Source organism: Embiotoca jacksoni, unplaced genomic scaffold (genome assembly GCF_022577435.1).
Source record: "Embiotoca jacksoni isolate LCO1_2020_lvr unplaced genomic scaffold, fEmbJac1.0.p SCAF_4, whole genome shotgun sequence".
Classification (NCBI taxonomy): domain Eukaryota; kingdom Metazoa; phylum Chordata; class Actinopteri; family Embiotocidae; genus Embiotoca; species Embiotoca jacksoni.
In genome coordinates this window covers 4,457,501-4,475,000 of record NW_027185392.1, presented here as the reverse complement: position 1 = coordinate 4,475,000, position 17,500 = coordinate 4,457,501, and the positions used below count along the sequence as shown (strand labels likewise).

Sequence of the window (17,500 nt, the reverse complement as noted above, 5' to 3'; positions counted from 1 at the left end):
TCAGGCAGGAAGTTGTTTCATCATCATGTTTTTCCATGCACCACCCAATCATGTATGTCCATGACTTATCGCTCACAAAAGACAGTTCATATAAACATTTGCTGCTCGTTCAGCTGTCATACATTAATGCTGAGCTCTGCATCTCTACCGCTACCCTGTTTCCTGCTCTCAGAAATGTAATTATCTCCACTTCCCAACCCTGCTACAGAATTAGCATTTAGTTGTATGTGAATTTGGAAAGTTGCTTTTTGACATGCCTCATGCTCATTAAAATTGTGTATCTCAGGCTTGGCCAGCGGGGTTTATAAGCTCAGGGACAGCTTGTGTCAAGCTTGCGCCGATTTGCTTCAGAGCATCACATGAGCAGAGCTTTGCCAGTAAAACGTGTGAAGCTGGAAATCAAAACCTTGATGTATTTTTTTTTTTTTTTTTACTAAAATGAGGCCCTGAATGTGGAATTCTACCAAAGACGTGATACAAAACTAATTTAAGCCTTTCTATTAAATAACTACGGACTACGATAAAGGCAGTTGTTGATAAGAAACCTCACAGCTAATCAGTAGCAGAAATCTATGGCTGTAAAGTCGAAGAGCATCTTACATAAGTCATATTCATTTCATGAGTTAATGAGAACTTTATCTTCTTAGCTGAACTAAATCTGTACTCTAAGCCATAAAACTCAACCCACTTAGTTTTGATAATGGCCACGAGCCTTTTGTACCGATAGTATAAAACACATGCTTAAGTTTGGCATTGAGCATTTAAAATGATAATCTAACAGGGTCGACTGATAATCCTACTTTTAATAATGTTTTTGTCCAAGTTGAGTCTTGCCCTGTTTTGCTTCTATTTGTGAAATTGCTTATGAATCACTTGTATTTATATTTAAAAGTGGATCTCGTACATTCATGTGTTGGTCAGTTTCACTTTATATTTGAAGGTACTGGCTCAGTTTTCTTTACGGAAGCTTTTCTACCCACTTGGTTTCTCTTGACCTCACTTTTAGCTAATTTATTTCCATCTGGCCATAGTCCCACGTCAGCTATTAAACTAGCAACTCAGCTCTGACTGCTTTGCTGACGCACACACTGGAAACCCATGGAAGGTGTACACGCAGCAATCGAGTTTCAGAAAGTCCATTTATCAGTATGTGTGCGCTTGTATGTAATGTCCATGACTTTCTAAAGCCTGATGTACAGTTCCTATACACTGTCAATGTCAGAACGCAAGATCCTGATAGTGGCCAGAGTGTCCTTAAAGAAGACAGTGCATGTCGAATGCGAGTGATTTTGCTTGCTACATTACTCCTCTAGATGGAAATGTTCCTGTTTGTAAAGCATGTATTACTACTGTGCTTGTTTATGTGTTGATTTTAAAGGTAAACTGGTCGTTCATTTTTTTTTAGTTGAAGCGACATTAAAAATTGGATGAAACTCCTTAAAATTCAAAGTGGACTCAGAAGCATGGAGATAAATAACGAGGGAGCTCTTTCAAAGGCAAGTCAATGCAGGATTAAAAAGGTAAACAGCAAGTCCAGAGATTCTGAATTCACTCACAGTGGAAGCATCAGAAAGCAACCAAGTCTGATTTAGTGCCAGGAAATCCCAGGCAACAAGCAGTGTGCAATGCAAATATACAGGCTTAAATCTTACAGATCTTTCTGAAGATTATCTCTTCGAGAAATAATGTTGCGTGAATATATGACAACGGTGACTGAGACGGACTTTAAATAGAAACCAGTTTGCGTGAGTATGGAGGAGGGAAAGGCTGATGAGTTCTCTTGTGAACTGGAATGATGTCAGCTTGACCGAAAAATAGGACTGATTATTTAGCTTTGTAGAAATGGAAGAGGCAAATTAATTCACCTTGTTGTGAGGAGTAAAGCAAGGACAGAAGTATTTGGAGTCGCTAAAAGCATTTCCAAGAGGCTTTGTGGATGGAATGTGGATGGTTACAATGGCAGACGGAGAGATAAAGAAATGAAAGAGAGGGAGACGTGTATTTAAGTCACATAGTCAATTGCCAGCCCTCCCGTCACTAATTTCCTTATCTCACAACACTTTACTCTTTCTCTCTTTCATCCCCACTTTGTCAGCCAGACTCTCCTCGTTCCATTATGTGGTGCAGGGCTCGGAGGTTGATGTATGAGTGGCCCATAGAGGAACTCGGACATGAGAGACTGCTGGACATACATCACACACATCACTCACACATACACTCTTTGGTCCGAGCCATGAAAGGGAGCTTTGAGTCGGGCTGCTGGGCTGACAACACACAACTCAATCAGGATAGGAGTCAGGAAGAAATGCAAGTACAGTGAATGATGGCAAGGGAGATAGAAAAGAGAAGGGGGAGAGGGCGGGGGGAGGAGAAGAGTCATTGAAAGGAAGACAGAGGTGTAGGTAAAGGTCAAGACGGATAAAGGTGGGATGGAGGATGCTTCCTGTTAATGCTAAATTGTTAGCTCACAGGCTAAAACTGGACAAAACCTTTGACTGCGTCCAGAGAATTTAGTCTGAGATCCACTCGAGTTTTAGCGCAAATGCTATCTGCTCACTTTTATTTTGTAGTTCGTAAACTTGTAATTTACTGTTGAACTTATTTTACAAAAAAAGTTGCGTCAGCATTAAGTAGCTTTTAGTAGTTATTTAAATCGTGGCAGAAATTCAATTGGAAGGCAACTACAGAAGTGGGACCGATAGTCATGGTCATGTGGAGCAACGTCAAGAAATTGTTGTATAATTGTCTATTTGTGTTTATCATAGCATTCTTTTGCGGCATGCAGCCTCAAGTGTGTGTGTGTGTGTGTGTGTGTGTGTGTGTGTGTGTGTGTGTGTGTGTGTGTTTTAACATTTACTTGTCTTTATCATTCACTTATATTACATTTTAAGCATTTTTGCCATTACTCAAACATGACTTTAAGATACAGGGTTTTAGCGGTCCAAAGATCATGGGGCGAGTTCATTTAGGGCCAAATCCACTTGAACAGTGGATTATCTGAGCACAAAATAAGGCACATGGTTCAAAGGCATTTTACCGAGTCTCTTAAATGAGCAAAGGTGTGTTTTAATTTTAACCTGACAGAAACTCATTTCCTTTTAACAGCCAGGTGCGCTTTTGCACCAAGGCGGATTTTCCGACTCGATAACAAAACAAAAAAAAAAAAAAGTATTTTCTGCAAAGAAAACAGATCTGTTTTTGGACTAATTGAACCGATTGATGTACGCAATAACAATATTCCTTTTTGTTGTCTTTTTAATTTGGATTTTTCAATTTTTCTGTGCTGCAGTTTGTTAGTGTCTGTAACAAGAACACGTGTTGTGCATCCCCCTGTATTGGAACATAATAATGTATTCATGATGAGCCTGTAAAGTAATAGGAAAATACTGACTTGATTTAAGACCAGGTTTTGGTTTTTCAATCACGCAGTCGTTCTATAGAGCAACACACTTTAGCAAACGCACTTTAGCAATTTATCGAACACTTGTGGTGTGCTTGGTGCTGCTTTGCGCCAGACATCACGGAGAAGACAGACGGCGAGAGAGAGAGAAAGCTGTATCTTAACCACTGTGTCATCCGATTGTGTGTGCTAACTTGTGTAGTTATGTATCTATCCACAATGGGTCGAGTTAAAGGCACAAAGTTAACTTGGTATTTATGTTCTGTCAAAAAAAAAAAACTTTCTGAAAATAGAAGTTGTGTTTGAAATAAAAGAGAGTGACATGCACATGCCTAAAAAGTTAGCATGGAGACAGGAAAAATGAGGTGTGTGTGTGTGTGTGCGTGTGTGTGTGTATATATTAATGTGTATGGGGGTGGTGATGATTGAGGAGGCCAGCCTACTGAGTGGGGTCATAAAGCCTGTGCGCTGATTCTGTCACCAGGAAAGATTTACACACACACACACACACACACACACACACACACACACACACACACACACACACACACACACACACACACATGCGCGCTCACATACCCAGACACACACAGGCAGGCATGTGATGCACTTACTGCAGGCGTCCATCACATCTCTCGCACTGTGCCTGCCCTTGGAAATCGTCTTCCTCCCCCTCTTGTGATTCCTCCCTGTATTTCCCTCTCTCAAGTGTCGCTATCTCAGGCGGACACACACACACACACACACACATAAACACACAGAGCTGCCGCACCATTGTTTTACCCCTCTAACAAATAAACACAGTGGGGGAGCGAAACAGTTATTTTCTTGTCCCTTTCTCAAAGTCACAGAGTTTATCTTCTCTACTGTACCGACACACACACACACACACACACACACACACACACACACACACGCACATGCACACGCACACGCACACACACAAACACACACAAACACAAACTTCTCAGTATAAACTTCTTTTCTTGCTCTCATTTCCGTCCTTTCAACCCGTCATTGTGTTCCCGACCTGTTCTGAAGTATGACGTCCCTTATTGGAACACTGTCACGACATCACCAGCTTTCTTAACACAGTGATTTATCAGAGTGAAGACTTCTTTTTAACCTAACGTTTAAGAATCGACTTTCAATACAGGAGTTGACTTGTTTTTTGTGGTTGCGAATGGGTTGTATACCTAAATAAAAAAATGTCCTTATTTGTAGGATTTATCTATCTATCTATCTATCTATCTATCTATCTATCTATCTATCTATCTATCTATCTATCTATCTATCTATCTATCTATCTATCTATCTATCTATCTATCTATCTGTCTATCTGTCTATCTATCTAGCTGTCTATCTCGCTATCTAGCTATCTATCATTTCATATTTTCCTATTCCTAGCTACTATGACTCATCCTATGCACACAAGAGAAAATGTCAACATCTGATTGTGTAATGCAACCAATCAGATGTTGAATACATTTTTAATTGCAAAGTTGTGCTGCTAAAAGCTAAAATATACATTTCAGGAATGACACAGATTGTTCAGCATGAACAAATCTTCCAACCATACTCGCTCGTCAGCTTTTATTGTGATTTTCAAAGCGCTGTAAAAAGCAGGCTGCATTCCCAGCAAAGTCTGTTTCCATGATGCTTTCCATCTATCTCTTCATTAGAGAGTGAGAAAACAAAAAATAAAAAAACAGCTTAAGTCTGTTGTTGGTGTTGGCTGTGCTTAACAGTGGCGGCTTTTTGATTGACAGAGACTGACTCAGCGGGAGGCGGCGTGCCAAAGACAAGGAAAGGGAGGGAGGCTGAGGAAAAGAAATCAGCATTATTGGAAGAGCAAGAGTGGGGCTGGAGGAGAATTCAAGGGGAGAAAGACAAATGTCAAGACGGAGAAAGAAACAGCAGTGTACTTTGCAGATTATGCTCACAGAGACCCAGACATTATGACAAGCAATGAGGCACATTGCATGTTTACCTGGACAGAAGTGACTGCATATATAACACAAGACTTAAATAGGATTAGTGTGTTGTAAGACAACCGCACAGCACCCAGCTTGTAAATAAATACATAAACAAGTTTTGTTGATCTTTCACTTTATAATCTCACTATATTACAACGGCAGATCCTCCTTCAGCACCACGGAGAGCTCTTTGCTAACCCAGCACTGTGTATGGCTACAGAGCTGTCCGTGGTCCTGAAATGGCCTACACAGTGAAATGTAACGTTTCAACAAATGCTACAAAGTATTACTTGCCAGAGCGATCAAAATAACTGCGATGAATGAAGCACTTACAGATAATAAATTGGAAATATTCTCATGAATGTTCAACAGAAGTGTCATGTGTCATGATGAAAAGGCCACAAATGTGGGGGAGTCTTTTCCTTCCCCCATTAAGGAAGAGTCACTGTGACTGCTGTGCTTTAAAAACTAGAATTCTTGATGAGGCCATACCTCTACAATGAAACTAGAATTGCTTCTGAAACACTTTCTCTGCTGTGCACCTACTGACTTGTTTGCTAAACTTATCCTTCTGCTGGTGGGTGTAAGCACGTGCTTAGGTCTGCTGTGAGAGAGCAGTTTTCAACCAATCGATTTTCAAACAATTCTAAAGCAACCAGGCAGTTAAAGAACCAATTCAACCTTCAGTGCCTACGAAGGCAAATATTCTTCATAGGAGCATGTGACTGGATAAAGTTGGAGATGACGGCTGCTTCATTGTGGAGGAAACTTCCCTACTGACCAGATTAGGGGCCAATGGGAGCCATGAACCTACCAATTAAACAAGTATTGATGTATTTTTTTATTTTTATTTTTTTTATTTACCTGCCTTTTCTCTCTTTTTAAAATGTGTTTTCTAATTTTTTTTTTATTTTTTATTTTTTATTTTTTTTTTTTTTTTTACAGTATCTCAGTCTTGCAGGGCTTCTCTTGTTTTCCCTCTCCATTTCCATCATCTACTAATTAGTCTCATGGGTCCCGAACAAACGAAAGACATCATTGGATGGAGATAAATCTAGACAGAGACAAATGAGAACAACTTTTCACTCCGGAGTCTCTATAAATAGAGACAGTTGTAAAGCAGCTACTTTAGCACCAAAGCAGGGTCTCAACAAACACAAACATCAGATGAAGAGGAAAACACAAGGATGAAGGAGGATGTACCAGTCAGAAAAAAACCCACACAGCCTAGATTGTTTGTTTAAACTGCTTAATGTATAACAACCCATGTTCTAAATTGGTGCCAAAGTGTGAAGCCGAACATTTGCGCTGGTTGGGTGGTAACTAATGATTATTTTCATTATCTGTTAATCTGATGATTATTTTATTGAATAATGAATTAGTTGATTGGTTTTGAAATGATCAGAAAATGGTGAAAAATGTCTACAAGTGATTTGAACTCCTAAGCTGAAGCCTAAAATGCCTTGCATTGTCCTGACCATCAGTGCACAAACACATTATATTCAGTTTATTATCATGGAGGAGAATTTGAACCACAATTTGAACGAGTTTAAGACGCTAGAATAAGAGAAAATTCAAAAAATAATGATGACAAAAACAACTTAAAACAATTGCGCCGGGTGTAAGATACATACTTTTTTCTGGTTTTGTGCACGTTTATTTTTGTAGCTAGTATTACACCAGTATTATATATGTTCCATAAAAAACTGAGGCTGACTTTTGTAAAAAGGCCACCGTATTGCAATGAACACTCAAAGCCCAGAAGCATGTGTCCTTTTTTCCCAGTCACACCATTCTGTACTTCTGTACTTTTTATACAGCTTCCTTGTTTTAGTAGCTGCCTCTCTCCCTAATGGTGCTTCTCTTTGTCCCGTCTCTGTCTGTCACAGGTTGTTTATATGGAGACAGCTGTTGTGCTTTTGGCATAGGTAGATGTGTGTGTGTGTGTGTGTGTGTGTGTGTGTGTGTGTGTGTGTGTGTGTGTGTGTGTGTGTGTGTGTGTGTGTGTGTGTGTGTGTGTGTAGCCAGAAAAAGAGAAGGAGAATGTCCTCTTAAGTCTTCTCCTTTTACACTAGGCCTGCAGCAGAACCACGTAAACCTGTTGGAATAGTGAGCGCCTCACTGAACAGGAGCCCTGTTTGTGTGTCTGAATGTGTTTAAGGGTGAACACACTGTTTATGTTTGACAATGTTCCTTTGTGTTTTCTGGTGCATGTAGCTGCGGTGTGGTTTGTGATTGTCCACACGTGTTTGTGATTTTTTTATTTTTTTTATTTATTTTTATATATATTTATACATGTACGCTTGGGTTCTTTTTACTCCCTTTTCACTCTCTGTTTATGTACGTGTGTGTTTTTGCGTGGATTTGTGTGTGTGTGTGTGTGTGTGTGTGTGTGTGTGTGTGTGTGTGTGTGTGTGTGTGTGTGAGTGTGTGTGTGTGTGTGAGATCCATCCACTGGCTGAACACCTGAATGCCCACAGTGACAGAGAGCAATGGCAAGCTGTCCAAACCAACAACCTCCAGCCAATAGAGAGAGGCCTCCCAATCTGGTTGGCTTCATGTTTTAACACAGTGGCACAAACACACTCGCACCAGCACATGAAAAACAAGTGTACATATGCATGAAAACACCAACAGTGTGTTGCATGTGTAAGCATTGGACATAAACTCCCTCGGTGTATTATCCGTCACGCATGTGCTCACCTGCTGCCTCACTGTGTTCCAAATGTTGTTATTTATGTATCTACACATATATTGTACTATGGAAATGTATGATATGTTTTAATATGGAATATGATTACAAAAGGTTACACAATCTTTAAAAAAAAAAAATGAAAATGAATAGGAAAGGATAAGAATTATAAATATAAAATGGTAAATATTTTTCATCAGCACAGTTAATATCATATTTATAATTCGATGAGTTTGATCGGTCATGTTTTACACTCAAACACAACATTGCAAACTGTTTCATGTATTTCACTTTTGTGAAAAATGTTTATTCAATCCATTTTAGTTTATTGTAATTATGATACAATTGAATCAATATTCGGAAAAGCAGTTTTTTATGTAGAGAGAATATGTTATGCCCCAATTAAAAAGGTGATGTTGTTACTATTAGCACCTAAGAGTGCCAACAATCCAACCTCATTCTAAAATCCAAGCATCCACAGTGATGCCCCAATTCTTTAATTGACAGATGATGTGAGTGCTTGGTTTTCAGCCTTGAAACCTTAAAGCAAAGACTGTTAACACGAATGCATTAGGGATAGAACATAATTTCAAGATATTAGAGAACAGACATAGTACCATAGGTGACATTAAAGAAATCAAATCATAATTCTTACTTTATTTATAACCAGTACACTAATGGTCCAGTATTTTGTCCCACCATGTATTACATCACTTTTGGAGTAGCATCTGTTCATCTATGTCAGTGTATTGTTATTAAGAATTAAACTGAAGGAAGAAGCTCGGGCTAACATTCAGTTGCTCCACATTCAACCAACAACATCAGGTTCACTGTTAACAAAACTCACGGTGGTTGAGCTTTATCTTTTTTTTTTTTTTTTTTTTTTTTTTTAAAGTAGAATCAAAAAGAGAATATCAGAGCCATCTGAAGTGGAGCGATACTGAAGCGGTGGTATTGATTGAATATAAGCATGAGGAGAGCGCCCCGACTGTGTGATGCTGGCTGACAGATACATCGGATTGCCCTCAGCACTTCACATATAGCGGCAGCACCAATCAGCCGTGGGTACATGTTAATTACACTTTGATATGGATTTCATCTGTGAAAGAAAATCTTAAACTCTCAGATATACTGTTTACATGTCCATCCGTTCACCCTTCTTTTCATTATCCGGCCTTGAGTTCATGTCAAATGTATCCGTTTCCACCTGTGTCCATTTATCTAGCTTGCACATACATTATCAGGCAGCACACATGTACATCTGTTCGCACTCTACTCTTTTTTGTTTTGTCACGAAGCTGAATCTCACATAATTCACATCCCACATGTAAGAACATTTATTTAGTTACATAATGTGGAAAAAAGACACTGTGCATCAGTGCTCATTCGCTCTGACAGTTCTCTTTCTGGACATGCTGAGAAGCATCGTAGGAAATCTAAATGAAAATGCACACAGTTGTAAAATGTAAAATCAATTTACATTGAAAGCTATATATTTTACATCATTAAAATGACATTCTCAGGCATATTGCTTCTAGCTTTAACCAAACCGTTAACTGTTACCTGCGAAGAACCTCAACACTTGTATGTGTGAGCCAATTTGTGATTGCCTTTTTGCTCTAATGGATTTGTTTTTGTACATGAAATATTAATAATATTAAAAGATGAAAGACAAATTCATAGAAAGATTTCTTCAAGTAATATCTCTCATCCTCTCGTCTCCGCTCATCAGCTCTCAGGAAAGTCGAGCTGTTTATTTTGGGCTGCTTCTTTTGAGGGCTTGCGGGGGTGGAAAAGTCTCATGTATTCATCACAAGCAAATATATTTCTCCTCTTTTCATTTTCCCTCATTTGTCTCATTATGTTTATCTCCTCCTCTTCTTCATCTCATCTCATCATTTTCTTGTCCACTTATCTGTTTGCCAAAGTCTTTAAAGTCAAGAGGTGAGTTTCAGAGGAGAAAGACGGTACGAGTGTGTGTTACTTACCCAGGTTTGTCATGTCGTGTCGTGTCGTGTCGTGTCGACTACACACTTTACGTATTGCATGGCGAGTCTACTTTATACAGACTCCCTGAACCGACTGAACTCTCTGTTAGAGAGCCGGTGGTATGCTTTAATGGTATCCATGGTGACATGGCCCCAGTAGCTGTTGTTATTATGGCTGTCAGGACATTATGGTGTTAATAAAGTTAGGCCACGCTGTGCAGGGCCTTCAGGCTGTGGTGCACCATGGGATTGATTGATGACTCCATTGTCAGTTCAATCTAAGAAATGCATTGGAAGAGAGCGGGAAGGAGGGACGAGTGCTCGGCAGAAAAAAGGTTAGAGGGGGGGAAAACAAAATGGATTGGTTAAGAACAAAGAAAGGAAAAGATGAAATAAATGAAGTGAAACAGGAGAAAAAAGAACGTGCTTTCAGCCAGCCAGCGCAACAACTGCTGCTAAAACCTCTGTGCTAAGTCACTTAGCTCCAGTTAGTCGCCGCAGCCTGTGACAACTCTACTTGAAAAGGGATGAAATACTATTCAGCAGTGGAATAATGAACCAAATCTTTGTTACTTTGGTATTTTACAAATTATGGTTTAACAATTTATAGTCAATGACTGTATATATTTTGTAAACATTTTCTTGAGATTCATTATTTTAGCAGTAAAGCCAAGTATGTCAGGACGAATAAAAAGGATCGGGGAAGGAGAGACGAGGGGGAAAAATTAAGTGCAAGGACAGAAATATGTTTTTAATGGTAATCTAAACTAGGGGTAAAATTCGTGACCAGTTTGAGGAATGCTAAAAAAATAAATAAAAAAAAGATATAATGAAAGGAGGGAAGCAGCGGATTTTCCCTGGCAAAAAAGCTGTATGGATGGGAAAAAAAGAAAAAAAAAATTGTCAAAGTGCTGAGTTGGATTGATAACCATGCATGGCTCTAAGTGAAATGAGACACAAATATAGAGGCATGATAATGTGTGAGTCACTGGCAGAGCATAACAGAGAGTGGTTACAGTAAATCACTGAGTGACGGGAGTAATTGAAAAGTCATAAAACCGAATACACACCATCCAGGAATGGCATTATGTAATTCAATGCTGTTGATTTAAAAAAAAAAAAAAAAAAAGAGAGAAAAGAGTTTAACCAGTGAAAACCAAACCTGTTGTTAGTGATTTACATTGTCGCCCTTAAGAAATATCCATGAAAAAATGTATACACCTACACACCCACAGACAATGATATGTGTGCACCCATTGATTCCCACTGTTGATGCTTGCAGGAAAATTATTAGCATTCTAGGTCCCCACAGAAAAGTCCAGTGCACACTCCGCAAAACATAACAACACACAGACACACACACGCACGCGCGCTCTGCTATTGATTCAATGTGGACTCTGAATACAGAAAATGAAATGATAGTCAGCCCATCCCAATGCCTTGTGCTCAGCTTGTTTCATCTGCATTGTGTGTGCACAGCGTGACCACGTGCGGTCAAAAAGCAGCTGAAAAATGTCTTCACTGTGAAAAGACAAAACATTCATTAGCCCATTTAAAACACGAAGCCTCCTTTCTTTTTGGCATGAATGTCTCGTATGCAGATTGTGCTCAGATATAAATGTGTTGGGTTACATTTAGGTCAGAATATCGAACGCTTGTTATATATGCACATTTAAAATAGCTCCATGATCCTTTTCCAAAAAAACAGATTGTAATCTGTATCACATCCTTTCATCCCCTCATTTAAATCTGGAATTAAATGCTGTTTTTTTTGTTTTTTTTTCTTGTACTCAATATTAACAAATGCATTGCTGTTTTAACGTTTGAATAACTGCTGCATATGCAATATACACATCGAATTCACACTCCATCGTCACCGAATGTGTTTCTGTGCTCCTCCGGATGGGTTTTGGTCTACTGGATCTTCAATGCATCCTGGGTACATTTGTCGTCTGGATTCGATGTGTTTTTGCTCTGTCCTATCACAGTTCAGTCACCCAGCTTCTTGGATAATTCAGGTGGAAAATGGCTCCTGGAGTGTAAAGGAAAACACGCCGCTGTGTTAGATTCAGTAACACACCATCACTTTGGAGAATTCGTCAGACTGGTGTCGTTGAAGTGACATTATTATCTTTTAGGTGACTGCCCTTGAACTTTCACATGAAAAGACAGGATAGGTATCCTTGGTTTGCTCAAAACTGCTTTCTGCTAAATGAGATAAGGATTATGTTATCAAGTGTTGGACAATGCCTGCGATATCTACAGTCACATCTGGTATTGTTGCTTTTTTTTTTTTTTTACTCATTTTTTTATTAATGCTGAGTCTGTTTTAAACATATCACATTTTGTTCACCAAAGCAGATTTAGACCTTTCTCAGCCCATCTTTCCTCACAGCTCAGATTCCCCTCTGTCTGTCCAGCCAGCTGTTGCTGAATCAATCTACATAATAGTTGCATTATTCATGAACACCTAGTCTGATTGGCTGGAGGTAAACTGGATGCCACACCTGAGTCTGATCCCTAATGGGAAGGGGAACAACCTGCTGAGACCTGTATCAAAGTTAACTAACAGTAAAATAGTTTTTGTTTTTCAATATTTGTTTAGCTGTAGCTCACTAGTTTAGCAATTACAATAATTCCTTCCGTACATGTCCGATGGCTGACGGTCATTATGATGGAAGCCTGGCATAGAGTGCATCTCGACTGACCTCCTGTGATTTGATCTAATTTCCAAGCTTGATATGCAAAATGACACTGACATCACATGCATAAATAAGGAAATAAACACATGAATATGAATAGACACAGTAGGATAAAGGAGTCAAAGCAACAGGCATTGACCATAGGGAGATATTTGTGCTTTCTCGAACCTCATTTAATGTGCCGTGGCTCTGCCACATGTGGGTCTGATGTTTGACAGAAATTACAAAAATTAAGTTCAGAGCAGACTTTGGTGATGAAAGGTAGACAGCCTGTGGTGATTTTAAGTAAGTAAGCAGAATCCTTCCCCCTGCTTCACTGTAGACATCACCCATAACTATTTTCAACCAGAGACACCAATGTCCTGCTTTGCTTGTTGTTTGTGGCTCGGGGTGATGACCCCATCATCACCCTAAACAATGTCAAAGCTGACTTTTCTTGTTGTCTATAATTCCGGAACTTTAACACAGGTTAAGTTTTGAAGGTATAATAACATTGACTCAAAATGACCTTTGGCATTGCTTTTTGTGCATGAGAAGCCGGACCCCCTGTGGAGAAACAGATAATAGGTTCATATTTGCTTTTGACTCTTCCTCTAAAAATAACAACTGAACTTCAACAGGCCAAGTCGGCATTTCCTATTTTTTCCCCCTGCGGGCAAGGCAAGAGTCAGCATTTTTGTTTCCATCAAGGCTTGTTGGTATCATCATGCAAGACTATATGGAGAAAAAGCATTGCAGGGGGGGGAAAGACAAATCAACAGTCTGTGAGGTGTTAAGGTCATGCAGCCTCAGCAAATAAAGACATAATGTGTGTGTATGTGTGAGAGAGGGGCTGATAAAGGAAGAGAGAGTTGCAGAAGAGAGATAGGGAGTGAATTAGCGAGAGCGGAGGGGAGGGAAGGAGAGAGAATTTGAGCTATAGAGAGCAAGGTAAAGAGAGTTAGAGAGTCAGATGGACAGAGATAGTAGTGCCTTGCAGCCAGTGTCCATATCTCTTGCCACCAATGACTCCGCCTGCTGCACTACAACTAATGGACTCAGTCCTCCTCCGCCGTCTTATCTGCCCTCTCTCTCTCTCTCTCTCTCTCTCTCTCTCTCTCTCTCTCTCTCTCTCCCTCTCTCTCTCTCTCTCTCTCTCTCTCTCCATCCTCCCTCACTATCTCTCGGTACTCAATGCTGTACTATCTTTCCACTTTACGGCTCCACCTCTATCTCATTTTTTATCATGCTTTGGTCTTTCTCTCGCCTGCTATCTCACACTCAAAACTTTCAAACACCTTCAGTTTCTCTCCTTTTTTCAGTCTCGTTCTGCTCCTCATACTTTCTATCTTTCAGTCCTCCTCGACCAAAACCTTAAAAGTTCACCCCGCTCCCGTCTGTCTGATCTTTGTCTGCATTGCAAGCAGTGCCGTATCTTGTCATTTTGGTGTCCTGTGTTAGATACTCACCGGTGTCACTGAGGGGATTCATTTTTTACTCTTACAGTTTTGCGCTATTACTGTAATTGTAGAACATCTAGTAATTATTTGACATTGTGTTCAGGTTCAGTCCACTTGAGCTGTCAATAGATACCTTGATTTAAACACTCGCTCCTGTTTTGTGTTATCTCAGTTTGAATCACATTCAGGATATAATATGGATCATAACCTGGTCATTTACACTTCTTATAACTCAACAGTAAGACGTTTCTGATAGAGTGTCTTTGTTGCAGCTGCGTCTGCACTGAGCTGCAGCTATTCTCACTATAACAATAGTCCTAATCCAGAGTCTGTGGGTCAGTGCAGAATACGATTTATTTTTACAGTGTGCAGTGTCTTTGTATATTTTCTTTCTTTTGATAAATCTGACTTGAGACCTGTGGACCTGTGAACTCTTAACTCAACCATACACAACTAGACCTATAATAGGGATATGCCTGACTCGAGTCAAGCATATCATCATTACAAGTCTTATCCCAGTGTGAATGGTACAATGACGGTTAGACATCATTCTTACAGAGCATGCCTCTCTGTGATACTTGTTTAGCATCTTTACAGAGCTGAATCGCTTCAAATTTTACGACAAAATGAAGCATTTCATGTCCTCATTTCACAAACTGTAACTGGCCATATTCAGAATTTATAATGTATTTCACAAAAAGTTTTCCTTCAAATTTTGGGTTCTGAGCAACAGAGATGAATCCGTCAAAGTCACATTTGATATGTAATACAACTTCCTCATTCAATCCAGTGATTCTTACACATATTCTTATATTTTGGTCCTTTTCAGATGACCCAGGAGCAGTATATCCTCGCAGCACAACCCAACCCCCTCCACCAACGGGGGGCGTCGGTGTGCGGTGCCCAGGTTTACCCAGCAGTGGGTATCTACGGCTGGAGGAAGAGATGCTTGTATTTCTTCATCCTCCTCCTCCTCGCCACCATGATCGTCAACTTGGCGCTGACCATCTGGATCCTCAAAGTCATGAACTTCACCCCGGTAAGAGACGTGTGTGTGTGTGTGTGTGTGTGTCATTAAAAGGCCAGGATGATATATGGGTTTATGTTTATTGGTGTTCATGTGGGAAAGCTGTAAAAGGTGGTTTAAAAGGTTTGCTGTAATGTAATGAAACATGAGAGTGATCATGGCATTAACAGTGGTGTAAAAATGTGTGTGTGTGTGTGTGTGTGTGTGTGTGTGTGTGTGTGTGTGTGTGTGTGTGTGTGTGTGTGTGTGTGTGTGTGTGTGTGTGTGTGTGTGTGTGTGTGTGCAATTAGATGTCATCCCATCAGTGGTGTCTGCTTGATGAATATTAGGTGTGTTTGATACAAAAGTGGCTATTTATTTTAATTCTATATTGATCCAAATGAGAGTTTTTTAAATTTATGAGAATATCTACATATATCTACATATCTATATATATATAGATATGTATATATCTATATATATATTTGTTGTCTTCTTGTCACTGATTCCCTTCATCTAGCTGCATTTAGATACGTGCACATATTTCTGGAGAAAATACATTTCATTTGTTTTAAATGCTTTTTTTAATATAATCCCTTTGTTGTATATTTGGTGTTGACCAAATTAACTCTGATAATAAGACCTGGAACACAGTCTACGTGGCGTGTGTGTCGCCTCTCCCAGGCTGCGCAGCTGCAGCTCGCGCGTGTGTGTGTGTGTGTACACACCGGCTGCGTGTCACCAGCGGTGCTGCTGCTGCAGGTCTTAAGCTTCTCTTTGATAATGGCCATCAGTATTTCATTTTTGAGGTCCAACAAGTGATGAGTTGTAACCAAAAAGCAAGCACTTGACTTTTTGAGACACAGACACCAACACAGCGGAGAGATAGAGACGGAAACGGCAGCGGGGAAAACGCTGCTCTTCACCTGATAAAGTATTGATATGATGTAATTAGAGCCTACCCTGGGTTTTTGCTGTGACCATATAGTGCATATGTGATCACATATCGTCTGTCTGTGTATTTTTGGTTGGCACGAGAAAAATAGGCATCGGGTCTATTCTCTAGATGAATCACACGCAAGGCAGGACTCGCTCATCTCAAAGCAGGCAGTATGGCTGCTCTCATCTGGTAACATGGTCCCCAAAATGAAAACACGCCTCGCATCCAGTACGTCCCAGGCCCAAGGCGGAGGTAACGGGATGTATTATACACCCTCAAAACTTTTGTTTCCCCACAGGCAATACCGATTTATATAATATTTGTTATCCATAAGTGTTACATTTCCCAAACCTTAACCAATTTTTTTCATCTTCTAACCTTGGCTATAATCACTTCCTTATCTTAATCCAGTAGCTTGGTTTTTAACAATAGTTAATCAATAGTTTTCTAACCATTACTTAAACCTGCCTAAACCTTCACCATAGCAGTAGGCAGCAGTGGTACATTATGAAACCCTTTGTAACCATATATCTGTCTTGTTTACAACATATTGTATTGTTTAGTTTGATGGTCTTGGAATTGTTTCGTTTGGTTGAAGTGGAGTTGTATGACGTTCTTATCTATAGTCAATATTTTACCTGCCATAGATATGTGGGGCTGCACGTCTTCAGTTTGGACAAGAAGGCAGCTGTACCAACATGAAATATGTGTAATATCTTTGTAAAAAAAAAAAAAAAAATCCATGTCAGTTTAAGTGTATGCTATGTTTAGAATATTTTTACAGCTTCACTAACAGGAAGCCTTCTCAGATGGAGAACTGCAACATTCCTCTATGCCTTCTTCAAAGAAACCCAGACTCCTTTGACAAAAACAGTAATTTGACCTCTCAGAACATGAGTCGCTGGTGTAGAGCTGCCTCGATTGGTTTGTTTTAACAGTTCAGATCCAAACTGACGACAAAGTCACGCATTAACACAAACAAACTAACCACTCGAGGTAGCAGCCAACCAGCAACTACTGTGTTCTGCGAAGTCAAATTACTGGTTTTGTCAAAGGAGTCTCGTGGCTTTGAAAAAAGTGATTTAACTTCACCTCCCTATCAGAAAAGGCCTTTCTGGAAAGGAAACGCGGCGTTAGATGCCCCTTTTTTAGGTGGCTGACCTCGTCCACAGCGGTACATTGCTTAGCTTCTGTGCTGGTACGGTTACCTTCTTTTCTAAACTGGGCACATGCCAGCCCCCTTCTAATGACAATGGATAAGTAGTTCAAGTTTGTGCTAGTACAAGATAAGAATAAAATAGAAGTAAGAAAAAGAAGAAAGAAAAAAAAATGACAGAAACACACATAAACATATCAA

General features: G+C 39.7%; 1 protein-coding gene across 1 annotated transcript in view; it reads left to right on the top strand.

Moving 5' to 3' along the window:
- The window catches only part of LOC138208858 (zeta-sarcoglycan-like), a 328,769-nt gene that overhangs the window by 166,376 nt on the left and 144,893 nt on the right, over positions 1 to 17,500 (top strand). The window contains exon 2 of the mRNA XM_069167050.1: positions 15,027 to 15,236. Within this exon, the coding sequence (XP_069023151.1) occupies positions 15,027 to 15,236 (210 nt within the window). The remainder of the gene's footprint in view (positions 1 to 15,026; positions 15,237 to 17,500) is intronic.